This window comes from Linepithema humile, chromosome 1, assembly GCF_040581485.1.
Source record: "Linepithema humile isolate Giens D197 chromosome 1, Lhum_UNIL_v1.0, whole genome shotgun sequence".
Lineage (NCBI taxonomy): Eukaryota > Metazoa > Arthropoda > Insecta > Hymenoptera > Formicidae > Linepithema > Linepithema humile.
In genome coordinates this window covers 22,619,108-22,636,243 of record NC_090128.1, presented here as the reverse complement: position 1 = coordinate 22,636,243, position 17,136 = coordinate 22,619,108, and the positions used below count along the sequence as shown (strand labels likewise).

General features: G+C 34.9%; 1 protein-coding gene across 1 annotated transcript; it reads right to left on the bottom strand.

Moving 5' to 3' along the window:
• Nucleotides 1–936: 936 nt before the first annotated feature.
• Nucleotides 937–2,990, bottom strand: LOC136997480 (uncharacterized). The gene has a single exon (XM_067348388.1). The coding sequence runs from the start codon at nt 2,724–2,726 to the stop codon at nt 1,032–1,034; it is 1,695 nt and encodes a 564-aa protein (XP_067204489.1). The 5' UTR covers nt 2,727–2,990; the 3' UTR covers nt 937–1,031.
• Nucleotides 2,991–17,136: the final 14,146 nt, after the last annotated feature.

Sequence of the window (17,136 nt, the reverse complement as noted above, 5' to 3'; positions counted from 1 at the left end):
TTTTTTTAAAAAAACTTTTCTTTTGCCTAATAACAAACATAATATATATATATACATATGTATATTTTTTTGTTATTTTTATTAGTTATTATTTGTGATTTTAGCACTAATTATGTGTATATTCTTATGCGTTTTAACTCAACGCGGATGGTACGGTGTGTGTGGCTATATTCGCTATTTCTTGCGCAACTCCTAATTCTATTAATAAGTCTCTGAGGTTGTGGTAAACGTTGTTAGTTTCATTCTTGATATCTAATTTGATGAGTGCACCTTCGTCCCGAATTGGTTTGATTATCTGCATAATTCCGGTTTGCTGTTCTGCGATGCTTCGAGTGACATTTATGGCCCTACGAGACCATGTGGGTCCTGTAGTGGCGGGGGCTGTGTAGGCTAAGCTACATGGCACAGCTTGCCAGTAATGTTCTCTGAACCTCTCCTCGAGATGGTAGAGTTCAGCTGTTGCATGGCGAATATACACGCCCCAGTCTCGGAGGCCTATCTGCACTGTCTCATCTCCGTTCATCTTCGTAACGATGCCGCGTTGCCATCCTCCTTTTGTTTCAAGAGCAACAATGTCACCTAGTTTTGTATTCGAGTGGAAAAATCGGCGTTTGTTCATCCGCTGGTTGAAGTCCTCCATCATTTTTTGGAAGGATTCTTTACTATTTTCCAAGTGAATCCAAATTAGCATAGGCGAAAACACCCTTACTATTTTAACAGCAAACGGCGAGCGGCTCAGTTTTTGAGTATCGAGGTGTTCGATCTCCATGTTTCTATAAACAAAAAGGTGGTGTTGGGGTTAGGTGCGAATTTCGAGTCGCAACTGCGAGACCTCATGATAAGGAGCGAAACAGATTAAAATAGATAAAACAATAAAATGCGTAAAATCAAAGTTGGCGCTTGTGTAAAGTTGATAGGAAAACTGTTGTTTATGTATTTCTCTTCTTTTCTTCCTGTCTTTCTTTCCGTCTCCCCCCTCTTTTTTTTTTTTATTATTTTTTTTTTCTTTAAGGGAAAGAGAAATCAAGCGGTCAATCCTTCAGTGCGAATGTATAAGTGGATGCGTCCTTTGCAGGTAGTAGGGGGTAGGTTCCCCTCTGTGAAGAGTCTTCTATCGGGTTTCGTTCTGCGGGTGGTTGTGTAGCTTCTCGGTTTTCATCGCGTGGTTTTTTCAGTTTTAAGTGTAATAGGAGCTGAGTTAACGAGTCCCAGATGGCTCCAAGCAAATATATGGACCATCCGTATACTGTGTGTAGAGCATAGCCATGCACAATGGTATCCAGTATTAGTTTTACTGCTCTTACTGCCAAGTAAATTCCTAAAAATCCAGCGCTTATATTGCCGAAAATTAGGAATCGATTCCAAAATTTCTGCCATGCCGAGATAGCTATTTTTTCAACTGATGCCTCATCTAGGAAGTTTGCAAAAGATCCTCCATCGTGCATAATCGTAGAGTGGCCCATCATTCCTCTGGCCAAGGTGTTTAACATTGCGGGTCTCTCAGCAGGAAACATAATATGATCCCTGAGATCGCTTAAATCTCTTTCAGTATATATGCCGCTGGTAGCAAGTGATCCGGGGCTAATGTATTTCCAGCTCGGTGTTGTCATCGGTTTCATGGTCATCGGCGGTACTGTATGTATTGGTTTAGGAGTGAGTCTATACCATGCATCTCCCAGAAGATACATGGGTGGTGCGAATAAATTGCACGTAATCTGCGTTCCTTGTCGTAACAGTATATGGGTTTGCGGTGTTAAAAATTGTGTTCTGTTTTCTCGCGTCACAGGCAATTGATCATAGCATTCTTCGGTGTGTGCTACTCTTACTTCGACAGGCACACATTTTACTATGTGTATTACTTCGCCAGCTAGTAAGGCCATGTATCCTGGTCCCTTCATGAAGTGATAAGCGAAGACATCCGGCGATTGGGTGGCTATGGCTAATGAATTGTGTAATATTTTTTGTTCGAGCTGACATTGTTGCAGTAAAATATTCTTGTATAGTTCACTAAATTGAGTCCGCACATGTTTCTCTACATATACAAATTTAGAGTTCATATAGGTGAAGATGTCCAAATTAGCTATGCGTGATTCTTTTTTAAAAATTGCTACGCCTGGTGAAGTTTCGAAAATTACTAATTTTGGATGTTCCGTGTGGAAAAGAGTGTATCCACAAGTCGAATAGGAGTCTCTGCTTGCCAATGCAAAAACTGTGTCTTCTGTAGTCATGGAATAAACAATTTGCTGTTGTTTGTTGACGACGTCTATTATTCTGTGTGCATATCCTTCATATAATACTCCATAAGTGCCGAACCTGCAGGTATCCGTGGGCATGGATGCCCAGTAGGTATCCCCACCCTCGATGTCAGTGCAATGTGTTGCGCTCAACGCGCAGGTCACTCCAGACCTCAGTTGGACTCGGTTCGTGTTTATCTTCACGTCAGCTATATAATCCTGTAGTGTAATTTTTATGGTTGCGAGTACCACGGCTTTTTCCCATGTGCCAAATGGATCGCTATACGTTGTTCCGGAACAGGTGCCATCATTGTTCACGTGTCCGGCCAGTGTTACCGGTCGTGTTGCAGTTTGATTGGATTTCAATCCTGTTATTCGAGTATTCCCGATTTCGTAAGTACCATACATATGCATTCGTTGGCAGGCGTCTCTTGATACCTCTTCTATATACGCGTGCTTTCCGTTGTACACGTCCATGGAGTGAGAGAACATTCCGCATCTCCTGATTAATCTGTCTATTTCTATTTTGCATTGTATAACTCTCGCGGAGGTAAATTCGTTAATTTGTAGCAATTGTATATAAATCTTTTGAGCTGCTACTTCTGGCTGTGGTATATCACATTCCTCTATCCCCAGTAATGATAGAGTCGTAATGTTCGTCGATGCAGATCCGCAGTCATATCCTATTATGCCTTTAGTGCCGCGTAATCAAAAATTTAGCACGGCGATTATTAAAAATCCTCGGAGATCCATCTGAAATTTAGCACGTCTAAGGTATATTAATATAGCGCACCTTTAATTGTCAAGCTTGTTGTTATTACTTATTTCCTTATTTGCTAATCAATTTATCATTTATTTATTTATAAAATTTTTTTTTTGTAAAATATATTTATATATATATTTTTTTTTTTTTTATAGTTACTTATTTTAATTAACAATAATAAAATTACTTAATTATTAGGAGTTGGTTTGATGTGTGAGATTCGTAGGCGATTAGGGTGTACAACGCGACTGTTCTTTTTTATTTTAATTCTTACGTTATTTCTATTCAATATTTCTAAGACCTCATGGGGTCCTGTGTATTGATCTCCAAATTTACCAGGTTTAGGGCCTTTTAATAAAAAGACTTGATCACCAAGTTTGAATGTTTGTGGGTTTATCTTTTTATCATAGTGTCTTTTCGATTTAATTTTTGCTTCGACAACGTTTTCTCGGGCATTTTTCTGAATTGCGTGGAGTTGACTAACTAAATTTACAAGATATTCGTTGTAAGTTGCTAATTTATCGCCAGATGCTAAAGGTTCATTTGACGGAATTCGTGCTATTTTGCCGAAGATTAATTCGTAAGGCGTGTGTTTAGTTGCTTCATGTACACTAGTGTTATAATTATACATCGCGAGACTTATCCATCTATCCCACTGTTTTTGTTCTCTTGCATATTGCTTTAAATATTCTCCTAATGCGTGATGTGATCTTTCTAATGAGCCGTTTGATTGAGGATGGAATGCGGTTGTACGGAATTTACGAATTTTAAATATTTTAGCTACCTTTTTCATTAAGTCACTGATAAAATTTCTACCCTGGTCTGTTAAAATTGCTTTCGGAGAACCGAATACACAAATAAATCGATCGACGAAAGCTTCGGCTACCGTTTCGGCAGTTTGGTCGGATAACGGTATTCCCATGCTAAATTTAGTGAGTTGGTCTTGTAGAGTTAAGATATATTCATTGCCACGTTCGGTTTTAGGCAAAGGTCCTACGATATCCATGGCGACCTTATCGAAAGATGATCCGGGTGTATCGGTAATTATCATAGGTTGTTTGGTTTTTACGCGAACTAGTTTCTTTAATTGGCAATGTAAACATTGTTGGATAAAACGCTGTACATCTATTTTTAAATTTTCCCAGTAATAATTATGTTTGATTCTATTATACGTTTTAGTTACTCCGCGATGTCCCCCAGTGGGTAAACAGTGCGTTTCTCCTATTATTATTGGTCGTAGATCTCTAGGTGGATATTTAACTAATCCATTGCAAATAATTAATTTAATTGGTGCGTCAAGGAATATTAATTGTAGCCGATTTTTGACATTGTTCCACGGTACATTGTTAATAAAATCCGTTTTAGCAATACTAAGTGTTTCAATTTTTAAATTTTCAACAGTTTCTTTTAAGTTATTTAAAGCGGTTATGATTCGAGATAAAGTTAATGTTGGGCCTTCTCGTTGTTCTTCGCTTATCGGCAATATTATATGATAATAATTTTTTATTTTAATGGTTTTAGGTTGATTTAACATAAGATTATTTAAATTTGGAAGTTTGTTTCGTTCGAATAACTTTTGCGAACCGGAATCTAAAGGTTTACCATTTGTATCAACAAAATATGCTATGTTGTCTTTACGTAAGAATAATAGATCGCGAGATTCAATTATATTATTTTTTATTATTTGCTGATTATTAATAGTGGGTTTACTATAATTTTTGATATTGATCTCTTGGTTATTGTCTATATTTTCTTGTTCCTCGTCTTCATCACTGTTTTCTTTATCAGGCGGATCATTTCTATCGTCTAACATTATAATGTTATCGTCTATTTGCTCTTTTATTAAATTATCTTGATCGGTAATTCGACGTCGTGCTGTCCGACTTCTTGTTAGTATTTTGTCATGTGTAGGTGGACTGTGAATTAATGCTCTCTCTATTATTTGTTGATTTGGTTCATCTAATTCTTCTTGGGTAAATGGTATCGAGTCTGTATTATTTTTAATTGCATTTTCGTTTTCTTCGGTGTCGGAAAAATGTAATTCGTAATTTTCTTCCTCGCTATCAGAAAGATGCGATTTGTAATTATCATTTTCTTCAGTGTCAGAGAGGCGTAGTTCGTAATTATCATCTTCCTCTGAAGAATCGGAGAGATACAATTTATAATTATCTTCTTCTTCGTCAAATTCTCTTTGCGTTTTTAAGGTTGTTTTAGCATCTTTAGAGATTTTTTGTTTCTGTCTGCCCTTTCTAACTGGTTTACAATCGACTTCTTCAAGGTTTATAGGATTTCGTGATAATGCATCTGCGTTTACATTCATTTTACCTGCTTTATATTCCACTTCATAATCGTATTCCGCTAATTTTAGTCTCCATCGTAATATTCTCATGTTCGCATCTTGAGCATTCTTAAACCACATTAAAGGCTTGTGATCGGTTACCAGTGTGAATTTTCGTCCGTATAAGTATGGTCGAAAATGTTTAACGCAATAAACTATTGCTAATGCTTCCTTTTCGTATGTATCGTATTTCAGTTCGTTATCTGTTAAAGTACGAGATGCATAGGCCACTGGACGATCCTTATTTATTTCTCCTTGCGATAATATTCCTCCTACTGCTATCCCAGAAGCATCCGTTGTTAAAATAAATGGTTTTGAAAAATCAGGATATTGCAATACGGGCTCTTTACATAATAATTGTTTCAATATTTCGAAAGATTCTTCTTGAGTAATCGTCCATTCAAATCGTGTATCGTTTTTTAACAAATTAGTTAATGGTTTTGCCAGTTTTGAAAAATTCGGTATAAATCGTCTATAATATCCAGCGAGTCCTAAAAATTGTTTAATGTTTTTTGGTGTTTTGGGCCTAGGAAATAATTTTACTGCTTCTAACTTCTTAGGATCAGGTTTAACTCCATTTTTACTAATTATATGCCCTAGATAAGTTACTTCTGTTTTTAAGAATTCACATTTGTCCGGTTGTAATTTTAAATTGGCCTTTCGAAGCCTTTCAATTAATAAATTGTATTTCCTTTCGTGTTCTTCCAATGAGGCGGCGTAAATAACGATGTCGTCCATATAAACAAATAATTCCTGGCCTTGTAGTCCTGATAATACTAGATCCATTAAACGTTGAAAAGTAGCAGGTGCATTTTTTAATCCAAAAGGCATTCTATCGAATTCATAATGTCCAAAAGGAGTGGTGAAAGCAGTTTTATGGCCATCTGCAGGATCCATTTTTATTTGATGAAATCCGGAAGCTAAATCACATACGGAGAAGTATTGCGCTCCTCCTAATTGATCAAGAATATCGACAATATTCGGTAATGGATAAGCATCTCCGATTGTTTTATCGTTTAAAGCTCGAAAATCTAAGACCATTCTCCAGCGTTTATTTCCTTTCGAGTCTTCCTTTTTGGGTACTATCCATATGGGTGTATTATACGGTGATTGCGAAGGTTTAACTATACCTCCTGTCAGCAGTTCTTCTACTTGTTTATTTATCTCTTCCTTATGAGATTGCGGAAATCTATATTGCCTCGTGTTTATCGGTCGATCATCCGTTGTTGAAATTTGATGTTGTAATATTTGAGTGGCAGTTAAATTTTCTCCAGGTATGTGAAATCGGTCTTGACTCTGTGTAATAAGCCTTATTATGCCTTCTTTTTCTCGTGCGTTTAAGTGTTTCAAACGTAGTAGGTCGATGATTTCTGTAAGACGATCCTTTCCAGATTTTTCTGCTACTACTAGACACTTGCTACGGACTGGAGTGTTAACAGCGTCTTGACTCAGATTTTCACGCGGAGTTAACTTCTCCATGCAATCTTTTACTAATTTTTTCACATTTTCATGTTTATGTTTAGATTTCCCCTTTCGCATAAATTTATCTATCATTTCCTGAGTCTTAATTTTTGATAACGCCAAAATTTTCGAAGATGGTTTATTTTTACTCTTAATACTGTCATTAATCGCCATTTTTTTATTAAAATGTTGGATTTTATCCAGTAGCTCTTCAATTGTTACATATATATCCTGATTTTCTTTTCCATTAATTTTCGAGAGTGATCCAACCTTTGGAAATTTTATATTTTTTAGGGAGGATAGAAAACTTCTCCCTTTTATATTTTTAAAAGAAGATTGTGTCGAATTGCGTAGCGAGGTTTGGTAACTTCCCTCCTCGCAACCGACGGGGTCTGGAGAGGTTTGGTAACTTCCCCCTCCGGGAATGATTTGATGATTCGGAAAAGTACAGAAACTTTTCCCTTCAAAGGATGTAGAGTCACTCATTTCTTTTAACGAGGTTTGACGGCTTTCCTCCCCGTTTTTAGAATTGTTCAATAATTTTGGAGGGACTTGACAACTTCCCTCTCTACTTTCAGGATCATTCTTATTTTCAACGTTATTTTTAATTTTATCTTTATCTTCAATTTTATCTTTATTTTTAATTTCCCTTTTAATTTTATTATTTGACACTTTTTGTTCACTTTGATCTTAGCTTTATTTTTATTACCATCTTCGAATTTTTCATTATTATTAATAATGTTAACGTTATTAATGTTTCTATCGTCGAATTCATCGTTGTTAAATTCATTTTGCATCTTAAGAGTTTCGTCGCTTTCAGGTTGTATTGTTGTCTCTCGCGTTTTCCTTAAACTATCCTGGTTAAGATCAATTTTATGGTCGTCGAGCAGTTCACTCAGGGGCCTGAGTCGAAGGGTAGGTACTCGAATTTCAACCTCTTCGTCCAAAGTGCTTATGACATTCAAGTAAGCTTTTCCCGACACGTTTTCCACGATAGTATCTCCCAAATATATTCCGTGCGCTAATTTGATTTTTGGTAAATAACCTATTTTTATTTCTGGATTTTCTATTCTTACGTAAAACAAGGATTCTGATCTGGGTGATGCTACGATAGTTTCCGGAGAAGAAAATGTCACGCAATTTCCAAAAACATTTAGGCGTTCGTGTGCGTAATCGATAGTTGAAGCTGTTTGTTTAAAGAAATCGTTTCCTAATATTCCTGATTGCGTAATCGGAAAGTCATCGGCTACTATGTGGAATTTTACTGACTCGCCAAAAAGAGTAAAAGCGATTTCTCCGAGTGTATAAACGGGGTAATTGTTTATACCATTTAACTGTAAAACGTTATTATAATTAATATTTAAATTTTGGGGCACAAAATTTTCCTTAATTATGTTAGGACCGGAACCGGTGTCTAGCATAAAGGTTATGGGCGAAATCATTTCGTTAATTTTTATTTTGACAGTAGGCACGCGACTCTGTTTGTTAAGATTTACAGTTACGGGCCGAATTTCCGAAGGGTCATTTTTTACGCATTTTTCTGTGAGGTCGACGGGCGTGAAGTCTGGTCGGACCCCTGCGGTACGCCCGATTTCGAGGGGCCGTTCCCGTTTCCCGTGTTTCCTTCTCTTTTACGATTATTGCTTGCAATGCGTAATTGACAATTTTCAATTAGGTGCCCGTTTTCTTTACAATAACGACAAAACGTTCCGTCAGCAGAATTTGCCCGTTGATTAGAATTTGAACGGCAGTTTTTAGCTGTATGGCCCAAGTTATTACAAATTTGGCAGATGATTCTGTTTTGATTATTAAGATTTGTTTGCTCGTTTTGTTTTTTCCAACAATTATTGGCAGAATGGCCCGGTCGGTCGCACCACTGGCAAATTATGGAGATCTTATTGTTAAAATTACTTATTTGGTTATTAGAATTATTTAGGCGGCAATTTTTTGCATTATGACCCGGTTTAAAACATAATTGACATTTTATGGTATTTTCCTGCACCATATTTATTGATCGTTGAGCTTGAGGATCACGTAATCGACACTTTTCTGCACTATGTCCGCGTTTTTTACAAATCTGGCAAATTAGGATTTCAGTGCCTAAATTATTTTGTTTAAAAGAGTCTGCCATTTGCATAAGTTTCCTACAATTAGCTGCTGAGTGGCCAATTTTAAAGCAAATTTGACAAATTCTGGAACGATTTTCCTGTACATTATTTCGGTCGGAGTTAGCAGGTCCATGTCGTAAATCTGTAATAGCACGAAGCTCTCTTTCTATGCGTAGGGCATCTGTTACAGTCGCCTGTACGTCTAAGTTTCGAGCGATCCTCTGCTCGATTTCGGGTTTTAGGCCTCGGATGAAACATTTACACATGTCTTTTTCTAAAGATGCTCGCACGTCGTGATCTGTTAACGCGTGTTCTGAACTACGATAGGCTTCTCGTATCTGTTTTCCTAAGAGTTTTACACGATTAGCATAAGTGACGACATCCTCGTCATTCTTTTGATATACGTTTCCTAATTCTCCCTGTAACTGATACACATTTTTAGATCCGCCGTAAATTTGTTTTAGATATTTAGTTAACTGAGCTACTGTTTCGAAATCTTGATCTCTAATTGTTCGTCGCGCCTCGCCTACTATTCGCGTTCGTAAAATTTTAGTAAATTGAGGCTCTGCTTCATGGGGCAACATAGACCTTGCCTCTTCGCATCCTTCGATAAAATAATTTAATGGGATATTTTTTCCGTCGAAAAATGGAACGGCTTCGACCGCGTATTTTAGGGTAGCAAACGGATTACCTTGCGCCATATTTTTCACCCTTTTACTGTCACTTGGACTTAGTTTAAAATTTAAGTGTTCGTTCTCACCACACGGTCTAATAGTCTCGTCACCAGAATCGTCGGAATCGTACTCGGGAGCACTAGGTTCCACTAAAAACGCTTCAATTTCAGGTTCGTTAGCGTTGAATTTAATTTGTTTAGGGACGCGAGCGGAGGAGGCTGCTGGAGTGGATGTGTAAGGTGTATCTAATGTGTCTGATTTAGTTTTCTTTTTGCTTTTTATTGCGGCATTAAATTGTTCTTCTATTTTATCTTTATCGGAGTTAGACCTCGTTGTCATTCCTACCTCTCAAAAATTGCACTTTTCATCCCGGACGAGCCCCCAATTTTTATTCTTTCTATCAAGTCTGTTACGTCCTGATAGATGTAGAATTTTTTCGTTGGGCTCGGCGATCGACGTAAACGGACCTGACCGCACGAGCCGAGCGGCACGTTTAGGACTTGCGACGGGTCAGCGACTGGAAGAGTCGTTTTTACTCCGTCAACAAGTCAACCGCTCGTGGTTCCCTTTTTGGGTCAAGGAATTGAATCCCTATTACCCGGGGCGGAACCTTTGTGCGCAATTTGAGAGGGAAGGTGTGAGGGGGGTGACGAACGAGGAGGGTGTGGTTAAATGAAAAAGAACAAAAGTTTAATTTATTGAAGACAACATTTTAATTTGATTGAATTTATAATTAGGATACAAAACTTAATTCTTAATTGCAGGTGCTAATAATTTTATTTGTGTATTCTTTACAAATGTGTGTGTGTGTGTGTGTGTGTGTGGATTATTTTTCCGGAGGGAGGACAGAAGAAATAATAAAATAAAGAGAAATGAACTGACTTACTCGTTGCAGAGTAGTTTCGGATCGCGTTGAATATGTTCGGTGGTTCTGAGCAGGCGCCCCGTTGAGGGAAGGTGTTGTATAGGCGTCGGACCCTTTTGTAAACGAGTGGGCACCCTACTGCGGGATGGTGTCGTCAGGGTGATGGGCCTTCTACTTGAGATGCACCACGAGATGGTCGCGACAAAGTATCAACTGATTTTACTCTTTGATTCGCGCCCCCGAACTACTCGAAAAACTGTTTCGAGAAACTGAGCTAAACGGAATAACTGCGCAAACTGCTTGAAAAACTGTGTGTGATTGGGTTTAATTGCGCTTGGAGCCACCAAAACACGGGTTTTTATACCCTTTCCTTGGGGTGGATCCATTTGGAAAATCTTAGGTTTTTGAAGCGGGGATCGAATAGGAATTAGCCTTGTGAGAAGATTTTTAATGTGGGGGAGGATGGCGTCATTTTTAACTAATAGGATTAGGTTTAGGTAATTAAGTTACTTGGAATGGGGGTAGGAAGAAAGGGGCCCTAACGAATAAGGAATAGCGTCGTTTCGGGTCCATATGCGATGGGGGTAGGTTTTTGAGGTGGCGTAACCCGGTTGGTGTTAATTAGTATAGGTGGGGTGCATCGCAGTGTCTTAAGATCTAGGTGGGCGTAGTCTTTAGACCGTACGACGGAATAAAGGGTGGTCTATAGAGGTGCTTGCCCCGATTCCCGGCTTTCGGATTGGAGGGTTGAGAATCGGTATATGAGTTCGCGAGGCCTTGGGTCACTGATCTAATAAATTTGACAGTTTACGACTGTCGCGTGGCCCTGGGGTCGCGTGGAGAGTGCGATTAATGCATCTCGGTTTCCCAGACCTACTGAACACGTGCACCGTATCAGGTGTCATGCCTTCTAGGCGTGCGACTGTGGTCATTACCCGATCGTCACTCGGTAAAATCCTATCTATTAGGGTTCCCGTAGGCAGAATCCAAGTATATGGCTAGCTAGTGCCAGTTTTTATTTCCTACTTTAAACATCTGGAGTCGACTAAAGACTCCGGTTACCGCAAGTTTTGACTTTTATGATTTTTCTGACGACGATAGGCACGCTGACCGACCAAGGTATTTTCAAATATCTATCCCCCTTGCTATTTTTCTCTGTGAGAAAGTTCGAGCTCATGGTGTCTCGTGAGAAAAACAGCTCTGGCGTTATAATATTCTTTAAAAGTTTTTTGTTGGTCCCGTGTTTACTAGGTCTGGTATTTAATAAAAGGAAAAGAATCGTGAAGTCTGATCAGGACGTAACAATATTTTTTTTATTTGTTTATGTAATTCTTCGATAATTAATCAAAGGAGTTTGAAATTAAATATTAGGAGTTTTAACTTTATTAATATTAATTATAATGTTTTATTTTTTACCACACACACACACACACATGTGAATAAAATCTTTGATAAATATTATAAGATTGCACTCTTTAAATAAAATATTTTTTAAATTTTTATTAATTATTTTATTTTACTAACATTATTAGGATCGCAATCCATTCCATAATATCCATTTTCTTACATATTTTTAAGACAAGTTTTTTTAAGACAAGTATTTTTAAGACAGTCTTATCTTTAATACATTTTATTTACTCATCTATATCTCTTACTATATCTCATCATTTTTCATTATCAAATACTGACATAATAATATTTATTGTTTACATTAATTTTTTATCACCAATACATTTAGATAACAATTTTACTAATAATAGTTAATATCGAAGAATATATTTTAAAAACAATGTGGAAATAATAATTTTCTATTAGCTCTTATTTAATTTATTGAATGTCTGTCTTAACACAATTTTTTATTATTATTATTATTACCATATAATTTAAAAAGACTAAGTAATTTTTTAATATAAATTTATGAATTTATTATAAAACATATCCACAGTAATAATTTCGTTTCAAAATAATTAAAGTCCAAAAAACATTAACGTATTAAACTATTCAAATACCTCAATAAATATTCATCTTATACCTTCAAAAAATAGTTATTTCATATTCCACCATAACAATTAATGCTAATCTTCTAAAATATATTCAAAATTAAAAGCTGAAACAAATTCTGCCAAATAAATTCTAATTTAAAACATCAAAAATATGTACTATTAATAATATCAATACTATATATAAATACTAAATATCTATCAGAAAGAAAGAAAAGGAATCAAAATAAGGATATATTGGATACAGATCAGAGGTTCCGAAATAATAATACAAATACCCAGCTTGGCAAAAAAATGATTTTTAAAGAAATTGCGCTACTTAGAATATAATCAGAAGAAATAAAAAACTTAATAAATTTTTTTGCGAAGCCGGGCATTAGTCTCATGTAAAGTTTGTGGACAAAATGTTTATTTAGTTTACTGTAACATTAACATGTTTTCATTTATGCTGTAATATGAAAATTTATATTATTTGGAAAGAACATTTTTTTTAAACAAGAAGGCCATTGTTTTACATGTATGTACACATATTTATTTATATTGAGCAGAATTAAACTTTTGAACGTAGAACTTATTTTCAAAAAATGTTTGAAAGGATAAAAATGATGTTTTAATATAAAAAAGAAATTTTATTTATTTTTACTTATATTGCCGTTAATGAGCATGACGTAAAGACCGCAATCACAGTTGAAATAATTGCATAAATCGTAGACTAACAGGTCTTATCACGGGGAAATCTACGATGTAGGTTTCCTTCTTTTAACTGAAAGTATCAGTTATATTTTTGACGTCTTTTCTTCTATATTTATGTCTCAGGACGTCTGTTTTATTGCGAGTGATTTATAAAAATCACAATCTTACTTGATTAGATTTTGGTATTCTGTGTATATCTGTGTGTATGATACGCATGTGTACCATATTTTTTAATTGTAGAATACCAAGTGGCAATATATTATTTGCTTACTTAATAAACATATTACAGAATTAAGATACTTCCTAAAATCATTATTGCATTTTGCATCTTATTTCGTATCATTGGTAACAAGAAAATACATGATTTTACAATTTCGTAGCATGACCATATTAAGACTCATTATTAATTCCGTGATAAGACCTGCTAGTCTACGATTTATGCAATTATTTCAACTGTGATTGCGGTCTTTACGTCATGCTCATTAACGGCAATATAAGTAAAAATAAATAAAATTTCTTTTTTATATTAAAACATCATTTTTATCCTTTCAAACATTTTTTGAAAATAAGTTCTACGTTCAAAAGTTTAATTCTGCTCAATATAAATAAATATGTGTACATACATGTAAAACAATGGCCTTCTTGTTTAAAAAAAATGTTCTTTCCAAATAATATAAATTTTCATATTACAGCATAAATGAAAACATGTTAATGTTACAGTAAACTAAATAAACATTTTGTCCACAAACTTTACATGAGACTAATGCCCGGCTTCGCAAAAAAAATTTATTAAGTTTTTTATTTCTTCTGATTATATTCTAAGTAGCGCAATTTCTTTAAAAATCATTTTTTTGCCAAGCTGGGTATTTGTATTATTATTTCGGAACCTCTGATCTGTATCCAATATATCCTTATTTTGATTCCTTTTCTTTCTTTCTGATAGATATTTAGTATTTATATATAGTATTGATATTATTAATAGTACATATTTTTGATGTTTTAAATTAGAATTTATTTGGCAGAATTTGTTTCAGCTTTTAATTTTGAATATATTTTAGAAGATTAGCATTAATTGTTATGGTGGAATATGAAATAACTATTTTTTGAAGGTATAAGATGAATATTTATTGAGGTATTTGAATAGTTTAATACGTTAATGTTTTTTGGACTTTAATTATTTTGAAACGAAATTATTACTGTGGATATGTTTTATAATAAATTCATAAATTTATATTAAAAAATTACTTAGTCTTTTTAAATTATATGGTAATAATAATAATAATAAAAAATTGTGTTAAGACAGACATTCAATAAATTAAATAAGAGCTAATAGAAAATTATTATTTCCACATTGTTTTTAAAATATATTCTTCGATATTAACTATTATTAGTAAAATTGTTATCTAAATGTATTGGTGATAAAAAATTAATGTAAACAATAAATATTATTATGTCAGTATTTGATAATGAAAAATGATGAGATATAGTAAGAGATATAGATGAGTAAATAAAATGTATTAAAGATAAGACTGTCTTAAAAATACTTGTCTTAAAAAAACTTGTCTTAAAAATATGTAAGAAAATGGATATTATGGAATGGATTGCGATCCTAATAATGTTAGTAAAATAAAATAATTAATAAAAATTTAAAAAATATTTTATTTAAAGAGTGCAATCTTATAATATTTATCAAAGATTTTATTCATGTGTGTGGTAAAAAATAAAACATTATAATTAATATTAATAAAGTTAAAACTCCTAATATTTAATTTCAAACTCCTTTGATTAATTATCGAAGAATTACATAAACAAATAAAAAAAATATCTATAACAAAAATTTATATATATATAACTCTAAAATAATTAACTCATACAATATATATTCTTTAAAAAAATTTATCTATCATCACATTTATCTATCTATCATGAACTGTCTTCTCACCAGCCGCTTGCCAGCGACGGGCTTGACAGCGAGCGAGATGAGCATAAGAGTGAGTGAGTGAAACAATCATAAGAGCAAGTGAGATAAAAATAGTAGCGTGCAAAGAAGCTCGAGGATCTGGCTATTCATTGTACGCTGCTATTTCCCTCTCGCTCGCTCCCATCATCGTCTCGCTCGCTCCTGCTATTGTCTCGCTCGCACTCATCATCGTCTCGCTCGCTCCTGCTATCGTCTAAGCTGGCCGAAGAATCGTGAGTGAGACCGCGAGTGAAGAGCGAGCGAGATGACCTATCATCAAAGAAGAGTTCCGAACTCTTTTACAATGGACTTCCCCATCCCTCAAGTCACGAATGTAAACATTTTATAAAGTGAAAAGTAAAACCTTTATTTCGCATTTTATCGGTTTGAAAATAATTTTTATGAATTAATAAGAATTTTGCGATTAAAATGACATCAAACACGACATAAATCAGATAATTTTTAATTATACTTAACAAAAAATTAATTAATAAAAGCATTATTTGATTAAATCTGTGCCTGATTGCTTTAACGTGTGATACTTTTATTCTTATTTACAATTTATTACAAATAAAGCTTTAACATAAAAATAAATAATGAATGTGCATGTGTTTAGACTAAAAATTTATTTTATATACATCAAGAGACACGGCAGTGTCTCGCGCCAAGTTCACGCGCAGCGCAAGACCGACCGTGTCTCTTTACGCGAGACCGAAAGTTGAGACGAGCCGAGATTATCGGATCTCAGTAATGCCTGAGCCGATCGATTTAAAAATAGGCTCAATCGATAGCGCATACCCAAAATATATAATAAAAGTATGCTTGTTTTTGCTCTATATGCTGTATAAATAAAGATATTAAAGTCTAAAGTCGAAATGTCATGAAAACTATGAAAATTATTTCAGTCGTCTGGGATGTACTTTATAAATTCTTGCCGATAGATGGCTAGTATCTCAGATGTACACATATCGGCATGTATCGCCGGCAACGCATGCGCAAGCCATGTACATGCGAAGCGCGGAGCTCACATGTACAATGTGACTTGCGCATATATGCGGTAATCCTTCCATTCCTGCTGCTGCTGCTGTTTGTGTATCAAATCTGACCACACAGCGGTATACATGTGTGAAGTAAAATATATGTAATACTCCTACATTGCTGATTGTGCTTGAGAGTTTCGAAAAATATTACGGTGCGGATGATATTTGTTTCTCACTCTAGAGCAGACTCTGTGCGTTGTGCGCAAGCGTTGTACCTATACATATATCCCATACGCAGGCTACAGACGTCGCGCACGTGCAGAACGGCCAAATCGTGGTAATATAATGTAATATCTGCTAGTTTCTATTTTTCATTGTTCTTATTGTCAGTATAAATTGTGAACATGTTAAAAATAATTATATATGTAGTATATTGTTTTTAAATAACTAATCAAATGAATAATACGTACTAACATATTTAATTAATTATCTAACTCATGTACTCAATGTATTTGAATATCGTTTTTGAATGCCACTTATAAATTGCAAATTTAATTTAACTATGTAATACGAGTTTGTAATTCTATTTATAACAACTATAATTAAATTATTTATTAAACTGAAAGAGATGATAATAGGTCAGGACCTAATAGAGACTAAATGAAATAGATAATTATAAACGTTGTAATATATACAGGGTGTCCCATTTAACTTGAGACAACTAAATATTTCGAAAAATAAGCATTGTACGAAAAAATGTCCCAAATAAACTTTTAATATTATCAAGGGGGACGTCTGCCTGTGTAAAAATTAACCTGCCGCCACCGCTCCTTGGAGGTGGGGCGGGTGGCAACTTTGAAATTTTAAATGGGAACCTCCATTTTTTATTGCAGATTCGAATTCCTTGGAAAAAAATACGTAAGTTTTGTCCGAGACATTTTTTCGAATCGTGATAGATGGCGCTGTAATCAGTGAAAATTAGTTTTTGCCATTTTCTCTCCATCGGGGTGCTTTATTTCGGTGAGTCCCCTCGCCTCTCACTATTCAATTACAATAAATG